Source organism: Bubalus kerabau, chromosome 6 (genome assembly GCF_029407905.1).
Source record: "Bubalus kerabau isolate K-KA32 ecotype Philippines breed swamp buffalo chromosome 6, PCC_UOA_SB_1v2, whole genome shotgun sequence".
NCBI lineage: Eukaryota > Metazoa > Chordata > Mammalia > Artiodactyla > Bovidae > Bubalus > Bubalus kerabau.
In genome coordinates, this window is record NC_073629.1 from 70,107,521 (window position 1) to 70,134,848 (window position 27,328).

At 37.2% G+C, this 27,328-nt stretch overlaps 1 protein-coding gene across 4 annotated transcripts; it reads right to left on the bottom strand.

Moving 5' to 3' along the window:
• Positions 1 to 1,936: 1,936 nt before the first annotated feature.
• LHX8 (LIM homeobox 8) lies at positions 1,937 to 27,328 on the bottom strand. Of its 4 annotated transcripts, XM_055585463.1 has the most exons (9): positions 27,310 to 27,328; positions 25,877 to 25,963; positions 25,351 to 25,512; positions 21,400 to 21,521; positions 19,121 to 19,341; positions 18,510 to 18,613; positions 13,736 to 13,831; positions 6,997 to 7,180; positions 1,937 to 2,657 (listed from the first exon to the last, which is right to left on the bottom strand). In XM_055585463.1, exons 2-9 carry the CDS (start codon positions 25,949 to 25,951, stop codon positions 2,581 to 2,583), a joined length of 1,041 nt encoding a protein of 346 aa, XP_055441438.1. In that variant the 5' UTR covers positions 25,952 to 25,963; positions 27,310 to 27,328; the 3' UTR covers positions 1,937 to 2,580. The 4 variants fall into 4 exon arrangements, with proteins under 4 accessions (XP_055441438.1, XP_055441437.1, XP_055441439.1 ...); XM_055585462.1 differs by lacking the exon at positions 27,310 to 27,328 and having other exon boundaries at positions 19,121 to 19,338; XM_055585464.1 differs by lacking the exons at positions 13,736 to 13,831; positions 27,310 to 27,328.

The window sequence follows — 27,328 nt, forward strand, 5'->3', positions numbered from 1 at the left end:
GTCCTTCAAGCCATAACACAGTCCTAAGATCTCATTTCGTCTCATAATGCTACTGGAGTAATTATATACATAATTTACCAAGTCAAGAAATACTACAGCTATAAGATTTCAAACACTATAACAATTTTAAAAGCATGAATTGTAATCCTAATAATACTTATTATGAGATACTCAAAACACATGTACTTACAACTTAAAGTAATGTGGAATTTTAAGAATGATATTTGCATAATGCATAATTACTGTTAAAGCTATACTCTCTTACTCACAATCACTTAAAGGAGTATGACTTAGTGTGACTTCAATTTTTTAATGTTTGAATTGGTGATTCAATTGATTTGCAGAGCAAAAAGTTATCTTTACCCTCTTACAGCTCATGAATCTCTGAATACTGAAGAGATAACCTATTTGTAAACCGGGTTTTTGTTAGTCCAACAATAAAAAATCTTCCTACAAGCCTCACAAAAGTCATTTGATCACCCTCTAATTTCAAGCAAATAGATATTGTGCCTAGACACTCACACTGAGTATTACTAACATGGAGATACTTCAATTCTTCCCTAAAGTTATAAAAGTAGCACTCCGACTTCCATTAACAGAAATGAAAACATAGTCACAATGTTTGTATCACATGCAAAAAATGTTTTAATTCTTTCTTATCTATCCCATTTTTATTATTAGCAACTTCATATGCTGGATCTATAAGTCTCATTATTTTGACAACTTTGAACTTCTCTGTTATGGAAATTTTACTTCAACTTTGGGCATTCATCTTTGGAACTAAAAATGGTAGTGATGCGGTTCATAAAATTTCTCTGAGCATTGTGAGCACAGAAAAAAAGGCAAAAGAGCCAGAGAAGGAACACTCACAATCAAGCACCTTCCAAGCTAAATGGTGCCAATTACATGCAGCTGGGAAGTGGAAGAAGCCGCTTACAGCACAGAGGTTGGCTAGACTACAAGAGCTTTCTTCCACATCTGGTAAAGGAAAGCTGACCTCACCATGTGGTGCCTGGGACAGGTAGACAAGAACCCAGGAGATTAGCATTGATTTCACAAGATCAGATACGGTGACTACTGGCTATGTTCTTTGTTTTTGGCCGAAAGGATTGTAACTGGAGTAGCAAGTTTAAAAAAACAAAACACTTTTTTCCCCCCTTTCTCCCATAGTGAAACTTAGGTTTGTTGCTTCTGGTTTGAGGCAGATAGTAAGTTACTGACATCCATGTGATTGCTTTCTGGTTGCATTTATGATTACTAGAATAGAATTACAAATACTCCACTATTACTTCCAGTCCTCAGCCAGATGTGAACCCGCCAAGTTAAACAAAGACTTAAACTTAAGATTTCTTTCTCACTACCTTTTTTTTCCTGATTGGTATATAAAAGATAAGAAGTAAGTACTGATTAAATTCTTTAAATCCAAAAATTAGTGAGGGTGGCACTACTTACTTTTGTAATTCCGAGACAAGTGTCCACTGCTACATAGGATAAAGTCCTGAGGTTTAGATTTCAGCTCTCAATCACAATCCCTAAAGAGGGTTCACTAGGAAGAAAAAGTAGAGAGTCTCTGCTCTAGAAGCATTGATCACAAACTCCAAATATTTCTTGTCCTCCTTTTTCAACCCTTAAGAAATACATTCTAATGGCCCACATTTCATTTCTGGCTTGGGACACCCCAAAAGGTCATTTTGAAAAGCACTCTGCCTTTTCTTTCACATTAATTTTATTAACTAGTTCAAAAGAGATAATTTGCCAAATGAGATATTTTCATGTGTTCTTGAGTAAGTGCAATCATCTACAAATAAGTTTCCTATTAAAATGTACTCACAACAAAGCTCAAAACAAAATGGCTTTTAAAAGTAAAAGTTGTTATTATATGTGTAAGAGGCTGAAGTCAACTTACTGCTGAAAATACACACACAAAAAGGATAAATTGGTTGAAACTTTCACAAGAATGAAAAATGTTTAATAAACTTAGAATGGTGGGCTTATTAAACCATAGTGTTATTTACAGCCATAGTTCATCAACCACAAACACAATAATGTGTTTGCATGGCATGCTACAACAGAAGCTTTATTCAGTTCATTCAGAAAACATTGGCAAAATAAATTTCAATTGCAAATTCACAGATACAAGCTTCAAAGTATAAAGTTGTATATAACAAAAAATACAGGTAATATTTATAACAATAACTTACAGATACAAACTAATGATAAACTACAATTTCACAAAGGCTTGTAAACATTTTGCACACTTGTCAGTCCTTTCTTTTAGGCAAAGTGCTCTTTTGATGACAAATAAATTAACAGATACACACTTGAGTGAACTATTTTCATACAATACAAAAAAAAGTTTTGATTTATTTTCTTCTTGTAAACATAAGTTTTACAAAAAATGAAGAATCAATAAAAGTGTCTTGCAGGCCAACTAGAGATACATACCTGGGCAGCAAAGTGATGTTGGAAATGCTTTGGGTGTTAAATAAAAAATTAACATTAATATATTTTCAATGGTATTTTATACATAACAAATGACAAGTTTATATCCTTAATCATTTCTATCCCTGAAAAAAGGAATTAGGTATGACTTATTGGCAGTTGTGTCATTGAATGGGGTAACAAGGGCTGGAGTCCAAGAGTTGTTGGTGAATGAGCTACAAAATAGAAAGAAATTTGTGGATCAGTTTTGTATGGTAAATAAAACTGCCTTAAAAACAAACAAAAAACAATCCAAGGCAAAGTCCTCTCACTACTGATTATAGCTGAGGGCACCAAGCTATTCCACTGACCTCAGCAGAAGCATTAACTTATTCAGCATAGTGAGTATAGTATTATGAGAATCCAGGAATGGTTTACTCCAAAATCTTTATTTTGGGCCCCAAGCTTTTGCCACTTTAAAGTCCTCCATCCATACCCCATTCACTGCACCTTACCCTGCAGCCAGAAACACACCACCTTCGTCTACAGAGAAGTTGCTAAATTTCATACACAGGTTCCTCTATAGTGTGACTCCTGCCCCAAATTCCCATTTATGGATGTTTAACTGCCTCTTTCCTAATCATACATGAAAACACAGTTGACTCAGGCAACACTACAGTCATTGATGTGAACACACACAATTTTAATCCTAGGGTAGGTAAATGGCAACAATGATACAGGCTCTGATTATTACTTTAACCAAACCTTAAAATGAACTTTTCACTCTCAGCAAAGACTATGCTGCTTCAAACCGAAAGTCCTTCTAACAGCAACTAAGAAAGCCGGACAAAATTTTTAAAAAGCTGTTTGAGGGCATCTGAAAGATACCAAGGCAGTGAGAGTTCACAAAGTCAAGTCCTAGAGAAGGAAGGAAATAAAATGAGGCTACTTTTCCTCCACAAGTGTAATGACAATTTTAAAAGAAAATGAGTGTCTAAGAGGATGAGAAGTTTAGCAGAGTTTTCACTAGTTAGACTTTGGGTGGTGGGGAACAAATATGAAGGACCAGGTACCACTGAAGAGAAGCCCTCATTAAAAACAACAGACACAAAACAAAACATAAGCTTTGGGGGGTATCCCAAAAGGCTCCTGCCAAGAAGTGGTGACCCAGAAACATGCCAGCCTTTGTGAGAACTGATGTCTGATTGGATTAAGTTGGTCTTCCCCTGACCTAACTCCCTGCCAATGGCAAAACTAAATTCTCTCTGGTGGAAAATATCCCATTCAGAGCTTCAGATTATTTCTAGTTTTCATACCTCACATCTGAAGTGCAATAAAAAAGTAACAAGGCAAATACGACATGACTTGACTAAAAACAAAGAGGGAAAAACAACAGAATAGATTGCGAAAATATCCAGATATTGGAGTTGTCAGGCATGAACTTTAAAATAACTATAATTAGCATAACAATTGTATTACGGAATAAAGTGATAAGCGATAATTCTGGTATAGAAATAAAAACTATATAAAAGAATGAAATGGAAATTCTAAAAACTGAAAACAATGACTGAAATTAAGACCTCAGCAAGTGAGTTTTACAGCATATACAGAGAGAGAATTAGTGAACTGGAATACAGGTCAGAAGAAAATATCTAGTCCAGAACATGGAAGATCAAAAGGCTAGAAAATATGGGCTTTTTCAGTAATAGCAGAAATAATATTTGAAGATACAGAAAGTTTGTATAAGCGAATACATCAAACTTTCATATTCAAGAAGCATATCTAGGCACATTCTACAAAACTTAAAACCAAGCACAAAGAGAAAAGCTGGGGGAAAAGGACATTCACTTTTAAAGAAACAAGAATAAGACCCATAGCTGACTTCAACAATAAGTGGTATCAAGTCAATTAACTATATTCTAAATAACAGAAACAATGGAAGAAACTATTTTATTCATATTGTCAAAGTGCTGAAAGAAAATAGCTGTAAACCTAGATTTCCACCTATAAAGGAAAAACCATTTACAATTAACTGCATCAAAACAAAAACCTATTAAAAAAACCTAACAAAAGATGTGCAAGGTTCCTAAACAGAAAACTCCAGAATATAAGAGAGCATTTGAAGGTGACCTAAATAAACAGAAAGATAGACTAGGATCATGGTTTGGAAGACAATATTATTAAGGTGGTGGTTTCCTACAAACTGATTTAATAGATTATATCAAAATCTCAACTATTTTCTCTTTTTTTGATGGAAAAAATTATGGGAACATAAAGGGTCAAGAAGAGGCAATACAAACTTAAACAATAAAATAGGATAACATGTATTACTGGATATCAAGAATTATACATCCAGCATTAGTAAAACAATTAGGTATGGATACAGAAATAGACCAACAAAACAGAATAGTGTGTACTAAGTCCCTTCAGTCACACCCAACTCTTTGTGACCCCATGGACAGTAGCCCTCTAGGCTCTTCTACGGGTACAGAAGTTGACATATAAACTATATAGACACTTGGTTTATGACAAATGTAACACAGAAAATCAGCTGGGAAATTGGTACTTTCATAAACAAAACAAAGACTTTGTCCTTATTTTACACTACATAGAAAATTCAATTCTAGATGGACTGTAAATCTAAATGTCAAGGTAAAACATGGTTAGTGAAGTTTGTAGAAGATACCATAGGAGGAATATATGACAAAGGTCCATTTGGTCAAAGTTATGGTTTTTCCAGTAGTCATGTATGTATGTGAGAACTGGACCATAAAGAAAGCTGAGAACCAAAGAATTGATGCTTTCGAACTGTGGTGTTAGAGAAGACTCTTGAGAGTCCCTTGGACAGCAAGGAGATCAAACCAGTCAATCCTAAAGGAAATCAGTACTGAATATTCATTAGAAGGACTGACACTGAAGCTCCAATACTTTGGCTACCTGATGCAAAGAACTGAGTCACTGGAAAAGACCCGATGCTGGGAAAGACTGAAGGCAGGAGAAGGGGATGACAGAGGATGAGATGGTTGGATGGTATCACTGACTCAATGGACATGAGTTTGAGCAAGCTTTGGGAGTTGGTGATGGACAGGGCGGCCTGGAGTGCTGCAGTCCATGAGGTCGCTAAGAGTCAGACACGACTGAGCGGCTGAACTGAACTGATAGGAGGAATATCTTCATTATCTTTGAGTAGGAACAATTTCTTGAACAGGTCATAAAAAAAGCATTCCTCATGAAGGAAAAAAACTGATGAACTACATTAAAATTAGGAACTTGTGCTCCATAAAACATACCCTTAAGAGAGTAATACATATAATCATGAAAAAACTGATCTATATGCAATACACAGCCAAAATTAGCACAAACCAAGGAAAAACAAAACAGACAAGCCAACAGACCAATAAGCAAAAGACATGAACAGGTACTTCACAAAAATTAAAAAAAAAAAAATGCCCAAAGAAAAAATACTCAGGCTCATCAGTGATGAGGGAAAAGCAAATGAAAATAATGAGATAGCACTATACAACCACTAAGCTGGCTAAATTAAGAGGTCACACCACATCGAGTGCTGGAGAAGATGTAGAACACCTTGAACTCTCATGTGCTGCTGGTCAGAGTGTATACTGGTTCAACCAGTATCAGAAACTTTTTGGCAGAATCAACTAAGATTGAACATATGTGTAGTCAGGACCCTATATGCTACTCTTAGCATATATGTACTAAATAAAATTGTGAATTAATGTGCACCCAAAGGCGTGTACAATGAGGCCCATAGCATCATATACATAAAAGCCCAAACCGGAAATAAAATGAGTGCCTACAACCCTAAGTGGATAATGGTATCCTACAGTGGAATTTTGTATAACAATGAAACAAATCACTGATTCTTGCAACAATACAAAGGAATCTCACAAACATTACAGTTGAAAGCAGTGAGACACAGAATACATTCTGCAAGGTTTGATTTATATAAAGCTCAACAACAGGCAAAACCAGAACATGATTTTGGAAGTCAAGGCAATGTTACTTTGGAGGAAGAGGATAATGAGTGGGAGGGGACATAGGAGAAGCTTCTGAGGTGCTAATTACATCCTACTACTTCCTCTGGGGAGTATTTACATGGATATCTTGATTTTATTAATTCATCAAGTTGAATACCTATGTGTGTACTTTTCTACATGTACGTTTTGCGTCAATAAAAAAGTTTCTTTAACAAAATTCAATAAACCTCAATCTAAAAATCTGAGGGTGACTACTGTCTCTGACCATAGGAAAATAAATTATTCAAATATTTATCAGGTCAAAACAAAACGAATGTTTTTTTCTAAGTAAAAATCAAGCACTATCTATGAGTCATTATGAATATCTGTATTTTAGCTGTAAAGTGAGTGCTTTGCATGCCCCTTAAAAGGTGTCACAGAAGAAGGTTGGATAGTTCTCCCTACTGCATCCCTCTCCCACAGTATTTTTCAGCTACTACTGAGGTAATATTTCAAAATGTGAATCCTATTAGCAATATAATATGAGAAGGTATGAGTGATTGTTTGAAAGGCAGCTGTTAAATGTTAGGATACCTACCATCCATATAACTATGCAGTGCAGTTAACATCGTCCCATCTTGGGGCACATATGCAGAATAAGCCATTTCTTCTAACATGGGTGGAGACAGTCTGGAGGGTGGCACTGCTGTGACTGGGGCAGAGGAGGAGTGATTAGGACTGACGTGTTTCTTGTGGCGTGCTCTACAGTTCTGAAACCATACCTGAGAGAGGAGAAGAGCAACAGTAGCCATGTCACATAGCAGCTGAGCACAATACCAGTTCAATACTACAAAGGATGCAACTCTACCATATAAGCACAGCATAAATCTAAAGAAGCTTTCTTTAAAAAAGAGTTCTGTAGACACAAGAGAAATCATTTTGCACAGTTATCAACAGTCATTTTCCTTGCCCAAATAATAATTATCTGATGATTTAATTTAAAACTGGTTTTATAATAAGCCAGCATCTTCCAAAATAAAAACGGGGGAGGGGATTCAAAATTTCAGAAAAGTTTCCTTGGTTCTCCTACTGACATTTGGGACAAAAAGAAAAACGGAAAAAACCCTTTCATCAGAAATTTTTAAAAAATACACTACTCACTGTATTCTCAGACACCTGCTGGACTTATTTGAAATCCATTTTCAAATGATTAAAATCCCCACTGAGAACTTAAGGCTTTCTACAAACCTCTTGATTCAGTTATTCCAGTCTCTTGGTAACCTGCTGAGTTCAATTTCTCTTAGTAAATACATAGGCTATTCTCTAAGAAGCATGTTAAAGTCAGGCTTACAGTAAGAAACAACTAGCAATATTTAAGTAGAATAAAATGCAAACATATCCACTGGTGAAACAGTTCACCAAATGTAAAGAGCTAACCACCTTGTTGTCCACTCCATCACAGAAATAAAGGAAGTTCTGGGTTAAGCAGAATTTTACGTGCAGGTCAGGGTAAACAAGTCTAGACCACCCAGAATGCTTCCAGTAACTAAGCTACCTGCATGTGAACTTCCTGCACTTAGATATAACCTGCCTACAGAGTGTTCCTCTATTAAAATATTACAGCATTTTTTTGCTATCACTCCAAACAACTCTGTCATAAGAAGACAGAGAAGTGGAGGGATTAAAACTTTATAAGGAAATTAGGATAAGAACATTTGGGGATCAAGGGAGAAGGCCAGGCGCATAAGTCTCTGCCCAGGGCTGGCAGGCTGTTAGTTGATGACTCAAGGGAATCAGGGCTGAACAATGCAGAACAGAGGGCTGAATAAAAACGATTTATTAAAAAGTTGGCCTGACTTCAAAAGGCATACCTTGTTATCCTTGGGACTCATAAACAGAGGTATAAACTCAAGGGGTTAAAACCAAAGGAAAACGGGTCTGAGCAGGTGGCTGAGGAGTAGCATCTAAGGAGTATTTTGGGAATAAGCGTAGGCATGTATCAATGAAAATGATGTAGTTACAGCCTTATCACCCATGTTCTGGAGCAGCAGAGAGACTTGGGTATCTATACAGAGATTTCATCCAGAGTCTTCAGTCACAGTTCCCTTTACAGGCTCCTGAACAACAGGTGCCACTGCCGTCACCCAGCCAGCCAAGAAGACACACTCACACATTCTCCAGCTTTTAACCAGGGACAGCTGCCACCTGCCTTTTCCCCTGACACTGCCCAGAAGACAGGCACCCCAGAGGACTACATTAACCTAAAACACACGGCACTACAATTCCCAGAGTTTCTTCAAGGTGTCTTATGTCTCCAATAAATTATATATTAGATGGAAAATACTCGGTTATTTTCTTAAAGAATTTCAGACTTTGGAAATAAATATGAAGATAGCCTGATGTTAACAGTAGAATAACTACCTTAATGTAATTCAGATACCTCCTAGAAAAAAATCAACAGGTAATTAAGCAAAGAGTTTTGAAAACACAAAGTATCATGTAACCTGCACATTTAAATAAAGTTGAAGATTTTAGGCATCAGTAAACTTCTGATATGAGGGCTATCTAGCTTGAGGAACGAAATACAAGTCCTTTCGATTCTCCTTGCTGCTGCTGCTGCTAAGTCGCTTCAGTCGTGTCCGACTCGGTGCGACCCCAGAGATGGCAGCCCATCAGGCTTCCCTGTCCCTGGGATTCTCCAGGCAAGAACACTGGAGTGGGTTGCCATTTCCTTCTCCAATGCATGAAAGTGAAAAGTGAAAGTGAAGTCGCTCAGTCGTATCCGACTCTTAGCGACCCCATGGACTGCAGCCTACCAGGCTCCTCCGTCCATGGGATTTTCCAGGCACGAGTACTGGAGTGGGGTGCCATTGCCTTCTCCTTGATTCTCCTTACTGACTTAAAATCTCCTCTTGCTTTGCAAACCTCTAACAGAGTTAAAATTTCTTCTAAGTAAGATACTTTTTAAAAATCTAAGCTGTAAATTGTAAAATACATAAGCTGAAAGCAGGCCACATAGACATTCTGTAAAAGAAAAGACTAGTGCATTAGATCAATCTCTTAGAAAACCCAAAGGGCCAAATAAGAGAATTTAATGTATGAAAAAGATGTAATTTTAAATGACTGAGAAATTAGAGCTGGCACAGAATGGATTAGAGAAAGCTACCTAATCATTTGGGGGGGGGGGGGGGAAGAAAAATCTCAACTTTACAACATGTAACCAAAAGTCCATTACAAATAAATAAGGGTTTAGATATAAATAATTGGGAAAATGTTTATTGAAACAAAAGCCAATGTTGATACACTTCTCTAGGTGAAGCAAGAGAAAGACCAAAGCTATCAGAAAAAATATATGAAGAGATTTGAATATAAAACAATGTAAAATTTCTATGTAGTAAAAATAAATGAAAAGGCAATTGATAAACTATGAAAGTTTAACATGATAAATAATAAAAATCAGTAGGATAAAGAGAAAATAAATAACCCAATATAAAAATCAGCTAAAAAATACACTTTTTAATCACAATATAAGTAAACATATTAAGGTTTATTGATAATAAAAGAAAGACAAATAAAAACAATGACATTTTCTTACTGCCAATTGGAAAGGATGTAAAAGAATGATAGTTTTTAGGATTTATCCACTTTGAGGAAAGAGAAATTTCATATGTAGGTTCTGGGAGAATAAATTGATTATGAACTTTTTCCAAGGTGAATTTTGTACTATCAGTCAAAGGCTCTTATAATGCTTTTATCTTTTGACTCAATAATCTCACTTCTAGAAATTTATCCTATAGACACCACTGAATAAATGCACAAAGTATATACACAATGTTCTTCATTGTAGCATTTTTATGATGTAAAAAATTCAAAATAAACTAAATAAATTATATAGCAATACAAAGGATGTGTATTTTAATATAGAAAGAGAACTCCAAGCACACTGGGAGAAACAGGAATGTTTTATCATGTTTCTGTAAGATATACAACTCATAATTCAACTTTGTGAAAGGATATGTGAGCAGTGATTTTATCTGGATGTAGACTGTTAAAAGTAAAATCACCCATCCTTGTTCTGTGATTTCAGCTCAGTGATGATCTGCTCTGTTACAATGTCTCACTATGCAGATTTTTCAGGGCTTCCCTGGAGGCTCAGATGGTAAAGAATCTGCCTGCAATGCAGGAGACCCAGGTTTGTTACCTGGATTGGGAAGATCCCCTGAAGAAGGAAATAGCTACCCACTACAGTATTCTTGCCTGGAGAACTCCATGGACAGAAGAACCTGGCGGGCTACAGTCCACGAGGTCGCAAAGAGTCACACACGACTGAGCGACTAACGATTTTCACTTTCATGTAGACTTTAGCTAGTAAAGGTGAGATCTGTAATAATATCCTGTATAGGACCAGTATTTCCACCTAGTATTTGGGTAACCTAGTTTGCATATAAGAATCGAGGCCTAGTAAATCTCTTTTCTTTACCATTTCTAATGTGTGCTCAATGCTAAGTAGTAGCTGGGCAAAGAGGTTCTGACTACTATTTGAGTTCACAGTAATTAATCCTTCAAAAATACTGTAAAGGACTATATATTTGAGTTGTTAGTACTCCTTTGCCATCTTATTAAAATATTTAACTCTTACATATTAAAAGCCACCACCCAACAATATATTCTCCAGGTTCTAGGGCTTGCAATGTAGTTAACTTTCTCATAATACTGGTGACCTAAATACCTGGAAATTATAAGAGAGATGTCTGTCTGGGGTTCTTACTTCTTCAAATAATAAAGAACGCTCTCAGAAAATCTTCCATTTTCCTTTGCTTCCAACTTCAAAGTAATCTAAAACATAACAACCATGAATCTGACTTAGCTATAGCAATCACTGTCACTGAATGTATAGAGTCTTTAGATTATGAGGACCCCCCTCAGACCATTGAGTTGGAACTACCTCAACAAAGGAAGTTTCACTTCCAGGTAAAGAAAACTCACCACCTCAATGGTGTGTGCTAGTTGCTCAGTCATGCCCGACTCTATGTGACTCCATGGACTGTAGCCCACCAGGATCCTCTGTCCATAGGATTCTCCAGGCAAGAATACTGAAGTGGGTTGCCATGCCTCCTTTAGAGGATCTTCCTGACCCAGGGATTGAACCCGTGTCTCCTGCACTGGCAGGCAGTTTCTTTACCAGTAGTGCTCAGTGGTAGCCAATGCCAGTTTTGTAGACTTACATACTGAGAAAATTCTTCACTGTGAATGAAATCTGTTTTTCTCCTACATTCCCTCACAGAGACATGATCCTGCCACCTTTCATAACCATTTAAAGACACCTCTGTTTATACTCTTCCTTCCCTTACCATCTCTGGATATTTTCTCCAGATAAAAATCCCTGTTGCTGTCAATAACAGCACATGATTTCCAGACTTTCTTGACCTTAATCTTCCTCTAAAGGGAGCACTCTTTTCACATTGGTTCCTTGTTAGCCCCTTTCTAGAATTTGGGACTCTGAGACAAACACAATACCCTGGACATCTGAAAGTACTGAGGTTATGGGACTTGCCGCCTCAGACAGCCTCATTACACTGCACTTAACCAAATCCACTGCAAATCTAGGTCTTCAGAGAAGCTGAGGTATCATCAGGTCTCTCCCACTGACTTCTTGGAATAAATGATCTTTTAATTATGAAATACTTCAGGCCTAATAGAAATAAACTGAAGAATAAACACCTGTTTACCCACCAGCAAATGTAAGAAATAAAACATTATAGTTCAGTGTTAGACTTAACTGTTTTCCCCCACTGAACTTCATCTTATAGTCACTTGCATCATTACTCTGCTATACCTTTTTAACCTTAAATATTATTTAAAATTGTTTTCCATTTCCCTAATCGAAGGGAAATATAAGATCCTGATACAGTTGACTACTTCCATATTGAATCTACCTCAGTCCTTGGGCTTCCATGATGCTTCATACACTAGACTCATTCCTTGGTTCTGGCTGTGATGGTCTAGTTCAAACAGCTTGCTCCATTAAGTTCATTCTTCAGTTTTTACTGTCCACGGTGTCTCTATAAAGGAGCTAGTTTCATGAGTCTTGTTCATCCTTTGTAAAAGTTGCTGAGTTGTGTCCAACTCTTTGTGATCCCATGGACTGTAGGCTGCCAGGCTCTGTCCATGGAATTCTCCAGGCCAGAATACTGGAGTGGGTAGCCATTCCCTTCTCCAGGGGATCTTCTCAACCCAGGCATCAAACCCACGTCTCCTGCACTGTAGGCAGATTCTTTACTTTCTGAGCCACCAGGGAAGTGTATCCATGGAAATGGTGTTTCATCCTTTAAAATACTGGTTTACATGCTCAACTGCCACCATCACTGCCTGATAATCAGAGCTGGAAAAGGAATTCATCTCCCTCCCAACTTCCGAACCCACATTTTAAAAAACCTGATTTAATAGGTTTTAATTTAAAACCTGTTTTAATTTAACCTATTTTAATAGTCCTGTCAGTAACACCATTTCCATGGATACTTTGACTTCAAATATAAGTCATCTTTGATGTCTCTCTGCTTCACCATTATCGCATCCAGGTCTTTTTCCTTGTCTCTCTTGCATCCAGTGCCTGCCATTAGTCTTAAGTCGATAAAATGTTTCAGAATGAATTTGAGGCCACCAGCTGTCTCTTTTTGAAAAATCATTATTTTGCTGGGCATCACACCTAATCTGTCAATCTCCATGTAGCCTCTCCCAACTCTAAGTCTTCCTATGTACTGTCACCAGTCCTTTCTTCCTAAAGTACATATCATGGTTTTCTCCTACTCAGAGGCAAACTTGATATTCACAGGCCTCTCCAAGTTCAGCTCAAACAACTCTATTTCCCACTATTTGCAAACATAAATTTTATCTTCCAACAAATTTGCTCTAACTTATCCTTCCCTACTTTTGTTTACATCATTCCTTCTACCTGGATCTTTAATAAAGGTCATCAACATTGCCCACCCCCTGTACACACACACATCCACATACACAATCATAGAAAAGTAGAAACAATTCTGGCTTCAGAAAAAGATCTAGCTTCAAACCGTAGTTGTCTTTTTAGCCTTAGGATCTTAGGCTTGCTCTGAGCAATGAATGAAGTAACTTCTGCAAAGAGCTGTCTAACAAATGGTAGCCTGGATCATGCAGGCTAATTAATTATCAGCCTTTTTAAAAAACTGATTTAGAATGTGAAGAGATCTAAAATGAGAAGCTAATGCTTTGACATTTCTACGCACACACCCACAATGTACACTTATAAAAACCTAGAATAGAACTTTTAGTATCTCTTGATTAACCTTTAAAATAGTCACCTGTATCACACGTCTGCTCAAGCCTGTCCTTTCTGCCAGTTTCTGGAGAGTCTGTGCATCTGGGTTGTTGTCCTGAGCAAACTGTGCTTGCATAACCTGTTTTTTTAAAAAATGTAGGTAGTAAATAGTAAATAGCTAAAAATAAGAAGCTCAATCTTCTGAATTTTGATGACAGGAGAGATAAGGCATGCACAAGAAAATGGAGTACTTGTATTTTACTACTTGAAAATCAATACAGAGAAGTGTATATCAATAAAAAGAATGCATATTATGTAAAATTATGCACAAGTTGCTATGCTCAAATCTTTAAAAAAATAAATTTCAACATAAAAAACTTGTCTCTCAACTATGCTGTTCAAAATAAGCTCACCTTTTCTTCCATTCTCACAACCCACAAAAAATGCATAAAAGTCTATTTACTATGTTTTCCATTTTGTTAAAAATTACTAGCATTAAGCAATTTTTAAAAATATAAAAATCATATCTTTGACCTCTATTCAACTAAACAGGTTCAAGGCCCCTACATCAATTTTTATTAGTATGAAAATAGTAGACAGTGCAACAGATTGCACTCCACTTAATTGCAATGACTCCATCATTCCTTGTTTCGACACTTATTCTATGCAAAGGAACATCTGGGACCTTAAAAGAGAGATACTCATCAGTCTATTGCATAAGAATTTCCTGAGATCTAAACATTCATAGATCGAAAAGCTCCCAGGTAATTCTGATGTGAACCTTTGGATTGGAACCTGGCCTCAGCTTCCTGGGAGAAAGATATATGCATGCCAACAATACAACAATACAAGTTAAAGTGAGATGCATGGAGTGAAGGAGGAGGAGGAAGAGGAGCTCTAGAATAAAAGCATAAGCAAAGGGCTTTGGATTCCTTCAGAAAAGGAAGTAATGGGAATCAAGCAAGATATTTGAATTTTATTACTTAAAAGTCAATAGAGGGAAGTATAAAATATAAAGAAAGTATTATAAGAATAAGAGAGTGGAGCCTAGCATCCAAATGATTGTGCATGTCCTGGGCATGGGATGGGGGTAATCTACCTAACCTAAAGTCCTGCTGACCCTGACACCATTTCCAACAGTCAAGATTAACTGCATTCTTTACTATGTTCCTCAAATAATACCATCTTCTGCCACTTCATCTGTCACCAGGTAGTTAGCTAATTTGCTAGCAAGTCGAGCTCTTCATAGCAGAAAGTGAGTTTCTGGAGGGCAAAGGGAATGTCTTATCCATTATATCTGGAGATAATGCCCAGATTAACTGAATGAACCTCCACAATGTGCAGAAAATCCGAAGATAGTGTGGAGAAAAAGATCAATGTTGTTCCGAGAAACGTTATGAGGTTTAAAAATTATGTATTTTTTCAGTTAAGTTCTCACTGATAGAGACTCTTCCAGAATAAGGCATTCCTGGCTTCCAGTCCAATATACTTGTCCACATACTTGCTGTAAACTAGCACTTGTACTTTTGCTTTTAAAAATGGGCAGAAACAGCCTAAAAGTTTATTATCACGCCCAGTTCCCTTCATTCTTCCTCTCCTACTCCAAATGTGTTACTTTAATATCTTCATGTGCAAATAGTTGTGTTTATATGTAGTTGAGCATGTAACATCCAAAAGAGAAAAAAAGAATGAACAAATAAATGTCTTTGTTTTTTTAATTTTTTCAAGGAGAAAAGCTGAACAGCTATTTATTTGTAATGTCATTATAGATAATTTATAAAACAAAAAACATATGCTCTTCACAAATGCATTTCAAATTCACAAGTTTAATAATGGAACCAAATTACATTTACTAAAGCAATTTCTCATTAAGGAATAAAGGAAAACTTAAATCAACACTGATGGTTTACAACTGGAATATGCTAACGGAAAAGTAAGATGTATTCATCAGTGTTTAGTCTCACAAAAGAATCCTTTTAATTTCGACTTGGTTTCATTGCTTTCCAGTCACTATAGATGCCAAAAATCTACCCTATTCCTCTTCTGAGCTATTTAAAATGGTCAAGGATCTAGCCTCTGTAGACACATCATTTTAAAGCCAGAAAGTCTACCAAAAATGTCAACAGTCTGCATAGTAGCAGCTGACCAACTTAATCTGAAAGTAGATTAAAGTAGGTGCTAACCCTGGCATGTTTAACATTAATAATCATTGAGCAAGTACTTCCAACTACAATAAGCAAACCATAATATTGGCAGGAACTTTTAAAATACAATTTATACAAATGAGACAATATTTGAAATATTTTTGCCAACACAGAATAGTCTATTTTGTAAGTGTTAAACTATTTTTTTCTTCTCATAATTTTCTAAACAATTTGGGAAGTTTGTTTGTTCCTCATACTTTAACTCTTCTAAGTCCAAGCAAGGTACTGTATGAATAGTCTTGACTTACTGATCACCTATATTTTATTATTTTGCTAAATTCAAGCACTACTTAAATAATTAGCTTTCTGAAAAGTAGGACAATTTAACAATGAGGTACATGGCCTGATTTATTAAAACTCTGGTAAAGTATAATGATCAATTTATACTAGATACCTAAGCAACAAAGAACACTTGAGGACAAGAGTATGCCTCATTGTTTCAGTTATTCCTGGCATAGATAGATGCTAATAAACACTGAATAAATGAGAACATGCTTAGAAAGAATATAATTTCTGCCTTCATTTTTATTTATTTTTTAATGTGTTTTCATTTTTTTATTTTTATTTATTTATTTATTTTTTTAAATTTTATTTTTAAACCTGAAACACTGTATTAGTTTTGCCAAACATCAAAACGTTTTTAAAACCTATGATTCTGGTATAAATTTTTAAAAACTCATGATTCAGATCACATTTTCATATAATAATGCATGGCTTAAGTAGTTTTTATGCACATTTGCAATTTAAAACTATAAAGCCATCTTCAAGATTCAGAATCTCGCTCTTGTTTTAGCTGCCACAGCCGTTAAATGGAGTCTTAGTAAGGCACAGTTCTACTCATGGTCTCCTGGGAGGCTAAGGAAAATTAAAAGACCAGAAGTTTGGAAAGTAGGGTCCAAATCTCTTCACTGCCATTCCCTTGGTTGTCTGCCTTGGGGGAGTCCCTGCAGTTCTTGGATGAATTGTAAGAGATGAAAGACGATAACGTACGGGAAATTATCTGGCATAGGACTTGGTAAACAAAGACCTCCACAAATATTATTCCCTTTCTATTTAATTAGTATCTATACTTTCCAGATGAGATTGTACATATCTACCTAAGAGTTGCTTCAAATTTTCAGTTACCCTTTTACTAATAAATTTTTATATCAAATTAAAGTTATTGGTCTTATGACTATTAAAATTATGGCCAGTCTTTCACGGAAACAGCCCACTTTATACACAGAACATATTTATATTAGAGATTATATTTTAGCTACTGGGTGTTTTGCTACCAGGTCTCCCACAGGTACACGTATCCCCTAACCTGGGGCTTTATGTGATTTTCATGATAACCAAATGAAGCACCCAGAAAAACAAGCTTCAAACAGATATTTCTTTCAGCTGCCTTACCTTCCATTTTCTACTTACTATGTAGGCGATGCCTGAATTAAGGAATCAAATATAATTTTCTGGAATTTTTTTAAAGAATGGATCTAGATTTTAAAGCTAGATTGCTTTTCAGTGACATTAAGGTCCTTTGGGATATTTCTTTCATATCAAGGCTTCTTTCTTAACCATTGTCAAAACAAATATTCTCTCATACTGCATTCATCTTACATACTGACAAGTATTAGAATACTATCAGTGATTTTTCAAAAAATTACCTTCATTCATTAACATTGTATAAATATCCTCTAAAGTCTGAGCTAAGATGGATACTATGTGTAAAGCACCTAGCCATTCATACATGGTAGGTACTCAATAAATGTTACCTCACCTTAACATAAAGCAAATATTTCAGTCACACTAATCTTTTAGAAAATGATTTGTCTGAAAAAAAATGCCAGAAATAAATCAGTGTGTGTACAGACTTAAATATAAAGCAAAGAGTAATTATTTCATTATTTTCCTGACTATAAAAATAGAAGTTATGACAATTATATTTAGGGCAACTAAGTTGAAAATAATCCCTCCACTTTCAGGGAACATAATCAAACTTTAGCATCAAATTATAGAATTACTCCCTCTACCCCCTTTAAAAACAAGGAAAGGTCTACTTGATTGCAGTCAATCAGTAGATTTCTATTTATGGTAAGGCATTTTCAATTCCTTCCTACTCAGAAAATCTACAATCTTGTCTATTAAAAGACTCAATGCAGTTTGTTAAAAAGATGAACACATCAGAGTCCCACAGACCCACATACTGAATGTCTCTTTCTGTTAAGTGTCCCAAAATGTTCTGTCTTCTATTAAAATTATATGTAGTAACATAAATACCTAGGTTAAAGTAATTTTTTTCAGTAAGTCAAGACAGAGCAACATTTTGTTTGCACCTTGATGTTAATGTTAACAGATGTCAGGAAGACAAACTTGCATAAGCTCACATCATACCACAACTCTTGGAATATTGATAAACAATATTTAGGGCAATGTTTTCATACACTCAACAAGTCAGTTTGCACAAAAAGCACAGACTAACCTTTTTGAAAAAAGAAAAATGTTTTAAGACAGCATAGACATTGCTTTTTGTTTGGCTTTTGTTAGTTTTGGTGTTTTTTGTTTATTGGGGTTTTTTCTTTTTCTTTTTGGTGGAAAAGGGCTTCAAAAACTCAAATTCATTGTCATGTCTACCTGGAGCTGATCTGCTGTAAAGCTGGTCCGAGCTCTTTTTGCTGGCTTTGGATGATTAACATCTTGCTCTGTAAGGAGGGCACCTTCAACACTAATTCCATTACCTGCATTTAAAAAACACACCAAACGTGTTGGTAACTCAAATGGGGGCAGTCATACAATAATAGGTTTCTTGCATCTCTTGGCTTGGTATGAAACTGTATACATCTTCTAGTTTGCCAAATCCCTTAAGATTTAGAACATACTAGAAGCATAATGTAGAAACAATATTTCATTTGTAGGCTTATATATTTAGTCAAAAGTGCACCAAGTTTAAAGTGCACATCTAAGGCTCATCCTTAAAAAGGCAAACACTAGGAAACAACTGGTTACAAAAAGCAAAACAGAACCCTAAATTCAAGGCTGCTTCCTGAGAATATGGCACAAGCCAAATACATATGCCATGGCTTTTCTTATAAATAAACAGATGGAGACTATCACTAACAGTAGAGGGCTTAATGAGTTTCACCACAATTACACTGCACAAAATAATGCTTTAAGAGAAAAAAATCATTTTTATCCCTGTGTTCACTGTCCCAAAAGATTCAAAAGTATTTTAAGTATATATTTACCATTTTCCACTTCTCTTTTTAAATTATCCAGCATGCAGTCATAATGCACTCTGCAGAGGACTTTCTCTTCCACTAAAGCAAACTCCTCTCCAGTGGAAAGTTGTCTTTTGCAAGAAAAGCAGGCAAAGCACGCCAAATGATAGACATTCCCCTTGGCCCTCCGGACCCAGTCAGTAGAATGGATATGCCTCCCACAGCGAGAGCAGCGAGTTCCATACCTTCTACACAAATGGGGGACGGGGAAGGGTGAAGAGTTAATGCTTGGTGAGATAGTCATCATAGGATTAAACTAACACATTATATTACTCATTGGATTAACCCAAGTATTTAAATCTTTTGAAAATGAAACAGGAATCAATTATTTTTTAAAAGTCAATATGGTAAGCAGCAGCAAGACTTGAGATGGGATCATAATTCAAACCTGTTTAGAAAACAAAAACTTCTCATTGTTACTCTAGAGGAGGATAGGATTTTTTCTTTTAAAATAAATGAAATACGAGTTTCAATATCCTTCTTGTAACAAATATCAGGACATTTATAAATTATCTAGAGACTCAACATAACACACACACACACTCCAAACTGAAAAAACTAAAACTACAAAGTGATACCATTGAAGATATAAATAATGATGTCTTAAAGCCAAGTTGAGACAATTAGGAAATGCTTTAAACTTTTTTAAAAAGTTAAAACATTTAAAATTGATAGTATCAAAGAATGAATAGAACAGAAATTGTTCACTCTGGTGTGTGAGGAAGGAAAATTCAGAAATGCTTCCTTTGGTAAACAAGCTCTTGCATTACCATCCACAAGAGGCGGAGAAATAGTACCTAAAACTTTTAGACACATTTCTGGACATTAAATGCAAGTTAATCTTAACAAAATGCCCGCTGTAAAGATTTCCTCTCTCTCAGTCCTTGTGACACTCTGTCATATCTCCTACCACAACTGCACTCATAGCCTGGCATATCCCCACTAAACTAGAAAAGTGTATGTGTCTGTGTCTATTCATTAACATATCTTTAGAGGTATTGCTAGTTTTTAAGTTAATCTGAATCATAAAAATCAGGTTTTGAATATAGTAAAATACAAGGTATTTAAAAAATCCTGAAGAACTAGACTTGTAAAAAGTCCCTGAAAACAAACATTTCAAGCAGCTTTAAATTACAAAAAAAAAAAAAAAAAATTAAGATTAGCGTACCCTATGTGAAAGAGGAGGCAAATTGCTACTGTTTTTGAGGAAATAGAAAGCAAACCTGATGAGAAATATATGACTTGGGTAATTATAAAATCCTATGATTTTATAAAATAAAGGACTCTGGGTTTCGTGAAGTGCTTTAACTTGCCTAGCAATTTTATTCAAATCAATCACTAAACTCTTAAATCAGTTTTTGAAATTGAGTATAAACAACATAATTAGTATTAGAAACTTCATAATGTAGTATTAACTTCCCAATTTCACAATGAAAATTCTTCTTCCTTTGGAAATGCAAATAAAGGAAAATGGTGATAATTTTAAAAAGTCATGCTTAAGGATGATTTCAATTTTGAGATAGCTATCCATTAAGAATTGAATTCTATCCTTGAGGAAATTTTCCATTTAAATGATTATAAGAGACCAGGCAGAGAAAATGTTACCTATAATACCATAGGCAAATATAATTGCACAAATATCAAAGAACAGACAAAAGAAACAGAATTTTTAGTCAGGTTATGTAATTAGACTTGGTGTATTTCTGATACTGGAATGGTCAATTCTTCTGAATAATATGGTGTATCACAGTTTTCAAACTGCTGGCATTTTATAGGTATATTATAGGGGGTCATTCTATAATAAACTGGTAAAAGTTCAATAACACATTTTTTTCCCCCTATAATTACTTCATTTTGTCTTACTACTCTACCTGAACAAAGAGCATTGCTATAATAAGTCACCTTATATTTCATACTTTACATCCCTGCACAGCAAAGCTTCCCTGTTTATAATACCTAAAACTTTCATTTGCCAAGGTAGAAAGAATTATTCAAAGATAATTTTTATATACTGGGTTCCTAAAACATATAAATATGCTAGTTTTATTTGTTTTAATCCAATTTATCTCAAAAATATAAAGCATTCTCATTTTGAAATCTGTTGTATAAGAAAAAGTGGATAAATAAATAATAATCTGGTCCAGTAAATAAAAGTGGACAAGAAAGCCTATTTATAAAATTCTCTTTGTGTAAATAATTTCTTGGTGTATCTACTTACTAAAAAAACAAAAGAAGTTTCAGTGTACCTGAAATAATCAAGTTTGCAGAAAATGTCTTTGTCTTTAATGTAACAGCTGGTGTGCCTTCCTAAGGAGGTCCTGCAGACGCTGCAGGAGAGACACCGGACATGCCAGCACAGGTCGTTCACCTGTGAAGAAAAAGGGGCCAAATGAGATGCCATTCTAACACCATGCTTAAGAGTATTCTTCCTTGGTTTTCTGTATCAGGCAATTTTAAAAGCTAGCCCATTAATATTTTACAACATGCATTGAATGTTTCCATCTAAGAGGTATCATTTACATAAATACGCCTCTAGATATACTTTTAGATTTCACCCAGAAAAATCACAACAGCACATTCTACACTTCGTGTTTATTTTTTTTTAATATAATTTTGAAAAATTCAAGCTTTTTTTTTTTTTTAAATCAAATGTCCATTCTATTTTTTTTTAAATCAACATCTATGAACATAGGGAAACTTTTGGTCACTTTAAGTCCTACATATTGGTTTTATAATTTTTCCTTGACCAAATTCTTCCCACCATAACACACGGTAACTAAAAATTTCAAGCCACATACTTTCTCAATCTACTTTTTCGCCAAATAATTATAAACTATTCACTAGTTACAGTGAAAAAGAAAATGGAAAAAAGCTTTGTAAGATAAATACTTACCCTTGTAAAGAAGCCAGGCAATTCATTTCTCTTACAAAACAGACACTGCTAAGGTAGATTTAGATGTTGATATGGCAGAAGCCCTGGCTCCCACCTAACATTAAATAACCAAAACATAAAGCACTGGTAACCCTACTTTAATGATTTGGTCATTAAAGGAAAAAATAAATCTATTATAAGCGGTTCTAAAAAGGCACACAAGTATTGTTTGTCATTTATACTTGGTAAGACATTTTATTTTATAAAATACATTAATAAATCATAGCATTTTACATTGTAAATAGGGGCATGAAATACTGTCGATTAGTGGACAAATCATACAAACCCTCACCTTAAACAGTTGCCATCATACTATAAGCTGCATACCTTTAGCCTTCAGGGATGAAGATGTGTACTGAACTGAATTTGCCTATAATGCAAGCTCCTAAAGTTTGCCCTTGTTAAATGGGCACAAGAACTTGGTTTAGCTTGTTTAAATTTCATTTAAAAGAACAGCAATAATGCAAAAACAGCAGTTACATTGTACAAATGGATCTAATGCCTAATATAGGAATTAGGAAATTGGAAAAAATGGGAAATTTTGAAATATAGCTTTTGCTACACTATTTCATAATAAAGACAATCTTGTCCAATGATTCTATTATGTTAGCACTACTGTTCAACATGTTTTACTGTGACATGAAATATAAAAAGTCCTGTGAAGCTGAAGAAGAAAGTTTCACTGGCTTCTAATTAGTTATGTGCCTCTTTCCAAAGCACTGATGATTTTAGTGAAATTTTAAGTTTTGGTTTTTCTATAAAAGAACATGTTCACCATACAAGAAAATAAGGAAAATAGCAATGGAAAACAACCGGAAAAAAATCTGAGGAAACCAAAATTTAAAAAATTAACAGTCGTGATCGCTGTCCTGGATATAGAGATGCATTTTCTTTTTTTTTTTTTTTCCCCCTCAAATGGGTCCAATTAAATTAAAGTTGAGAAGTACAGGCTTCCATTAGTATTCCACTGTTTAAGGCCTCTGCATTTTGATCTTATCCAGGCTTTTTTTCTTTTTAAACCCAGGATAGATGCAGTCTTCAAGGCAGAGTCATGGTCATTCTCTAGTTCCCTAAAGCCAGATGTAATTCCTGGTCTGCCACCTTTCCTCAAAGTTTACTAAAACAAAACAAAACAAAAACCTCCTTCATCTTCTTTTTCTTTTCCAGAGAGGAAAATAAGGTGAACAGAAAAAAATTCTGGAGACTATAAACCTTTCCTGATGGCTAGCATTCATCCAATCTCTGTATGTATACATATATAGGATCAATCCAGAAAAAAAAAAATCACTCAAACGACAGGGCACTGAAGTATCACATGGGGCAACAGATGCAGCTAACTCCTCTCACATTTTTGTTCTAACTCCATTTTACTTGCCTCATGATATGGTGTTTTTCTATATTAAACAGTTATATCCTCAAATATTCTATTTAACAATTATTTTTTCACCAGTGACTTGAACTGAATTCAGACTTATCTGGAAGAATAGGTACTCAAAATGGTGGTGGTGGGGGAGTTGAGAACTCAAGAGTTTTTATATAAAGTGTCAAACTTTTGTTAGTTTCCTATATGAAGACAGTTTTCTTGCACATCTACTAATATATACTTATGCATATTTGTACATATACTAAAGAGTAAACTAAGACTGTATGTGGAAGACTTCATTGGGAGCACTCCAGTCCTATTACAAAGGAAAGCTTAAAAAAAAACTGATATAATTTAGATTGTTTTATACAAATATATATCTGATATATAAACATATGTTAACATATAAAAGATGAACGATAGAAACGATTATCTATTTCAGAGGATATGTTGAGTCACTTCAAGCTTTTTTCTTTTTCCTCTCTAATATGAAGTGGGTCCATTATACATCCATTCAGAAATGTTCTGAAAGATAAAGCTAATTCCTGAGAGAGCTCAAGAAAAGAAGAAGCTAGTTTTGATTCTAAAAGATGGTTTTGAAATATTCAAAGAGGTTCAGGTCTAGAAACACTGAAATGGGAATCTTAAGAATGCAGATTTAAAGAGAAAGCCATGCTAACTTGCCAGCCTTAAGAATCAACCACTAATTAAGTAACTTAGTTACTTTTTAAACAGTTTTCACCAAAACTCCTTTTGGTACTTTATCTTAGTTGTATCTACAGGGTATCATTCCAACTTCCCAGATGAAGCAGTTTTGTATGCTGAGGCAGAAATTTAAAGAAACTCACAAACTTGCTTTCTGAATTCATATTCTACATAATGAATTCTTTTGAGAAACTAGGTGGGGGATGGTGGTGGTGAGGAAAATAGAAAGTGAACTGGTTTGCTACTAATTTAGTGTAGGAGAGATCATTATTTTAAATAGTGGTTTAAAAAAAAACTATTGAAGTTGAAATTCCATGATATTAGGATTAAAACACAGGGGACTATGATCCTTCATGCAATGACATGGATAACTGGCCTGCCAGAATTTGTACTCCAAAACTCCCCCACAATATCTTGAGAGGAAGTAAAACAAATTCAGACAGACAGTCAACTCTCAAACCACCACTTGAAGCACTTCATCCTAGGCATTTTTCTTTTTGTTTTGTCTAACTTCACATCAATTTCCATTGCCCTCCTAAGCACTGGAGATGACGTTAAAAAAAAAAAAAAAATCACTGAGTGGCCCTGAAGTATTAAACCTTAGTAAGAGGAGGAAGATATTGAAAATGGTTTTTATTTAAATGGTAGTATGACTTTTATTTTGGAAAAGCCTCAGGTTAGTGTAAATAAACATAAGACTATATAAAAAATATCTGTCTAGAAAAGACTCTTTGAGGCACTTCACAGTGGTTCTCACCAAAGGAGACACTGAAAAGGGAAAATCGGTCAACATATACAGACTTGGAACCCTCATAAGCAGGCAGACCCCTGAGTGTTATTGCGGGTTATAACCCGAGGCTCGGTAAAAATAATTAGGCAGGACCCTGTTTCCAGAAAGGGTAAGGATTTCCCCACTTCCGTTCCTCTACAAGTAGGTGGCTGGCTCCGGTACATTCACCCGGGTATCGGCACCCCTAGACCACACACACAAGCAGTTTTGCAACAGGGGGTATTCTAAGATTTCTTCTCCCACTTTTTCCCACCTTATGAGTTGCTCTTGACTGGGCGGTTGTACTAAGAAAGTCTACAACCTCGAGCGAGAACTTGAGTGGAAAAGAAGGGGAAAATAAACTTTTCTCCTTCCCCAGAGCTCCCCGGGGAACCGCGCTCGCCTTGGGCCTCGCGGCTCCGCCCTACCTTGAGAAGGTACTTGTCCACGATCTCCAGGCCGCAGCTGCTGCACACACACTTGCCAGGAGGGCAGACGGAGCCCGAGGCCATGGACCGGGGCGAGGACGACGGGGACAGCGGGGCCGAGGAGGAGCACGAGTCCTCGTCCCCCACTCCCTCGGGGCTCACCTGCAGGAAGCCACGAGGCGCGGTCTCAGGCGGTTCTAGACCCCTCCTCCTCTCCCCATCCCACAGACCCGCGGGGGCTCCCTCACCTCCTCCCCTCCCTTCCCCCAAGCCACCCCCAGTTCCTGATGTCCCGCTCCTCGCCCTCCCCGGGGTCCAAGCTCCCACGGCGCAGTCGCCGGGGCTGCAGACCCCTGACCTCAAAGTCCTGGGGTGCCTGGCGGCTCTGCCCAGCCCGCCCCAGATCCCTCCCCCTCCACCGGCTCCTCGAGGGCCCACAGTTGAGCCCGGGAAGGAACTCTGGGATAGCAGCCCTCAGTTCTGGGCCGCCTCTCCAGGGCCAGCACCCGGGGCCCTACCCACTCACCAGCCCCTCTTCCCCGGCGCCTTTCCGAGTCCTCCCGGCCGCCAGGGCTGCAGTCCGCCGGCACTCCTCCGACATGAGACCCTGGCACTGAGGCGGTGAGAGCCGGGAAGTGGATGGAGAGGAACAGAGACGAGAAGTTCAGAGTCGGCACGTGCAGCCCGGAGCTTCAGCTTCTCCGCACGCGGGGCGAACTAATGAAGGCCCCCGCGCGCTGGGCCCCAGAGGCAGCCGTCTGGGCGCCTGGGCCCGCGCGGCTGCGGGCGAGCGGACGGCGGCGCAGCCCTAGCGCGCAGCGAGGCGTCCACGGGAGCTCCGGGGGCTTGCCCGGCGCGCCGCCGCGCTCTCCGGGCTACGGGTCCCCAGTGCTCACCGGAGCACGCCGGTTCCCCGCCCCCCTGCCAGGGGTAACGAGTTAATAACAATCATCCCCGCACAAAGCATTTTCTTTCTAGACGTCAATCACTGCGGAGCGGGGATCACTGGGCTAAAGGGGGTGCATGGGGGGTGGGGTGGAGTAGGAGAGAAGAAAAGAGGATTTGAGGAGGGGGTGGGGGTAGAAACTTGATTTCTTTAATAGCCTCAATTAAAAGAGCGAGACATATATATTTTTAAATGGGAGCTTTTTGAGTTGGATAGCCCGAAAGGTGAAGAGGTTTAATAGGATACTTGAAAGCTAATTACAGCGGGATTTAAGAAGCCTGGTGTTTGTTCCGATGACAATTTGAATGAAAATGCTTCAGATTAAACCGAGCCAGCAGCTCTTTCGTAAACTTACAGCAATTAGAGCTGCGAGTGATTTATACTCGTTTCTTTAAGGTGTAAATTGCCACTTATTGCTCGGTAAGTCAACATTTGAGTTACCAAAGGATTATTTTTAACCAGCGCAAAAAGCGGGTCGAATAATGGAAAATATCCAGCTGAATTTAATTTGTGTCATTAAAAAAACAACTCACACAACCTCGGTCAAAATGTTTTAAAGCAACAACGCGCATTACTCAAGTGTTTCCAAGCTTTTGCAGGAGTTTTGTTCTTAAACGAAAACGCAGCCGCTCTGGGCTTTTTCTGCCTTCGTTTACGGAAACGTTAGCTTAGGGGGCGGGGGGGGGGGGGTGGTGGTGTCACGGAACTCGAGCGGCCCACACTTCTGCAGTTCTCTCTTCGCCTCCCTGTTCCCTCTGACAGCATCAAGCGAGATGCGGTCCGAACCCCGGAGTCCCCCCAACCCCACCCACTCCCGGGCTCTCTGCCGGGACCCAGCGCCGCAGCACTGAGGCCGCGTCCTCGCAAACACAGAGTTTAGGCAGGAGCCCCCGGATTTCCCGTGCGTTCCCCGCAAGCATTCGGGCGAAGACAAAGTCAGTGGTGCCCAGTGCGGGGCCTCGGAGGCGCTCAAACAGGCTGCAGATGATTTTCAAACCTAAAACGCGACATACCCCGCGTTTGTGATAAACG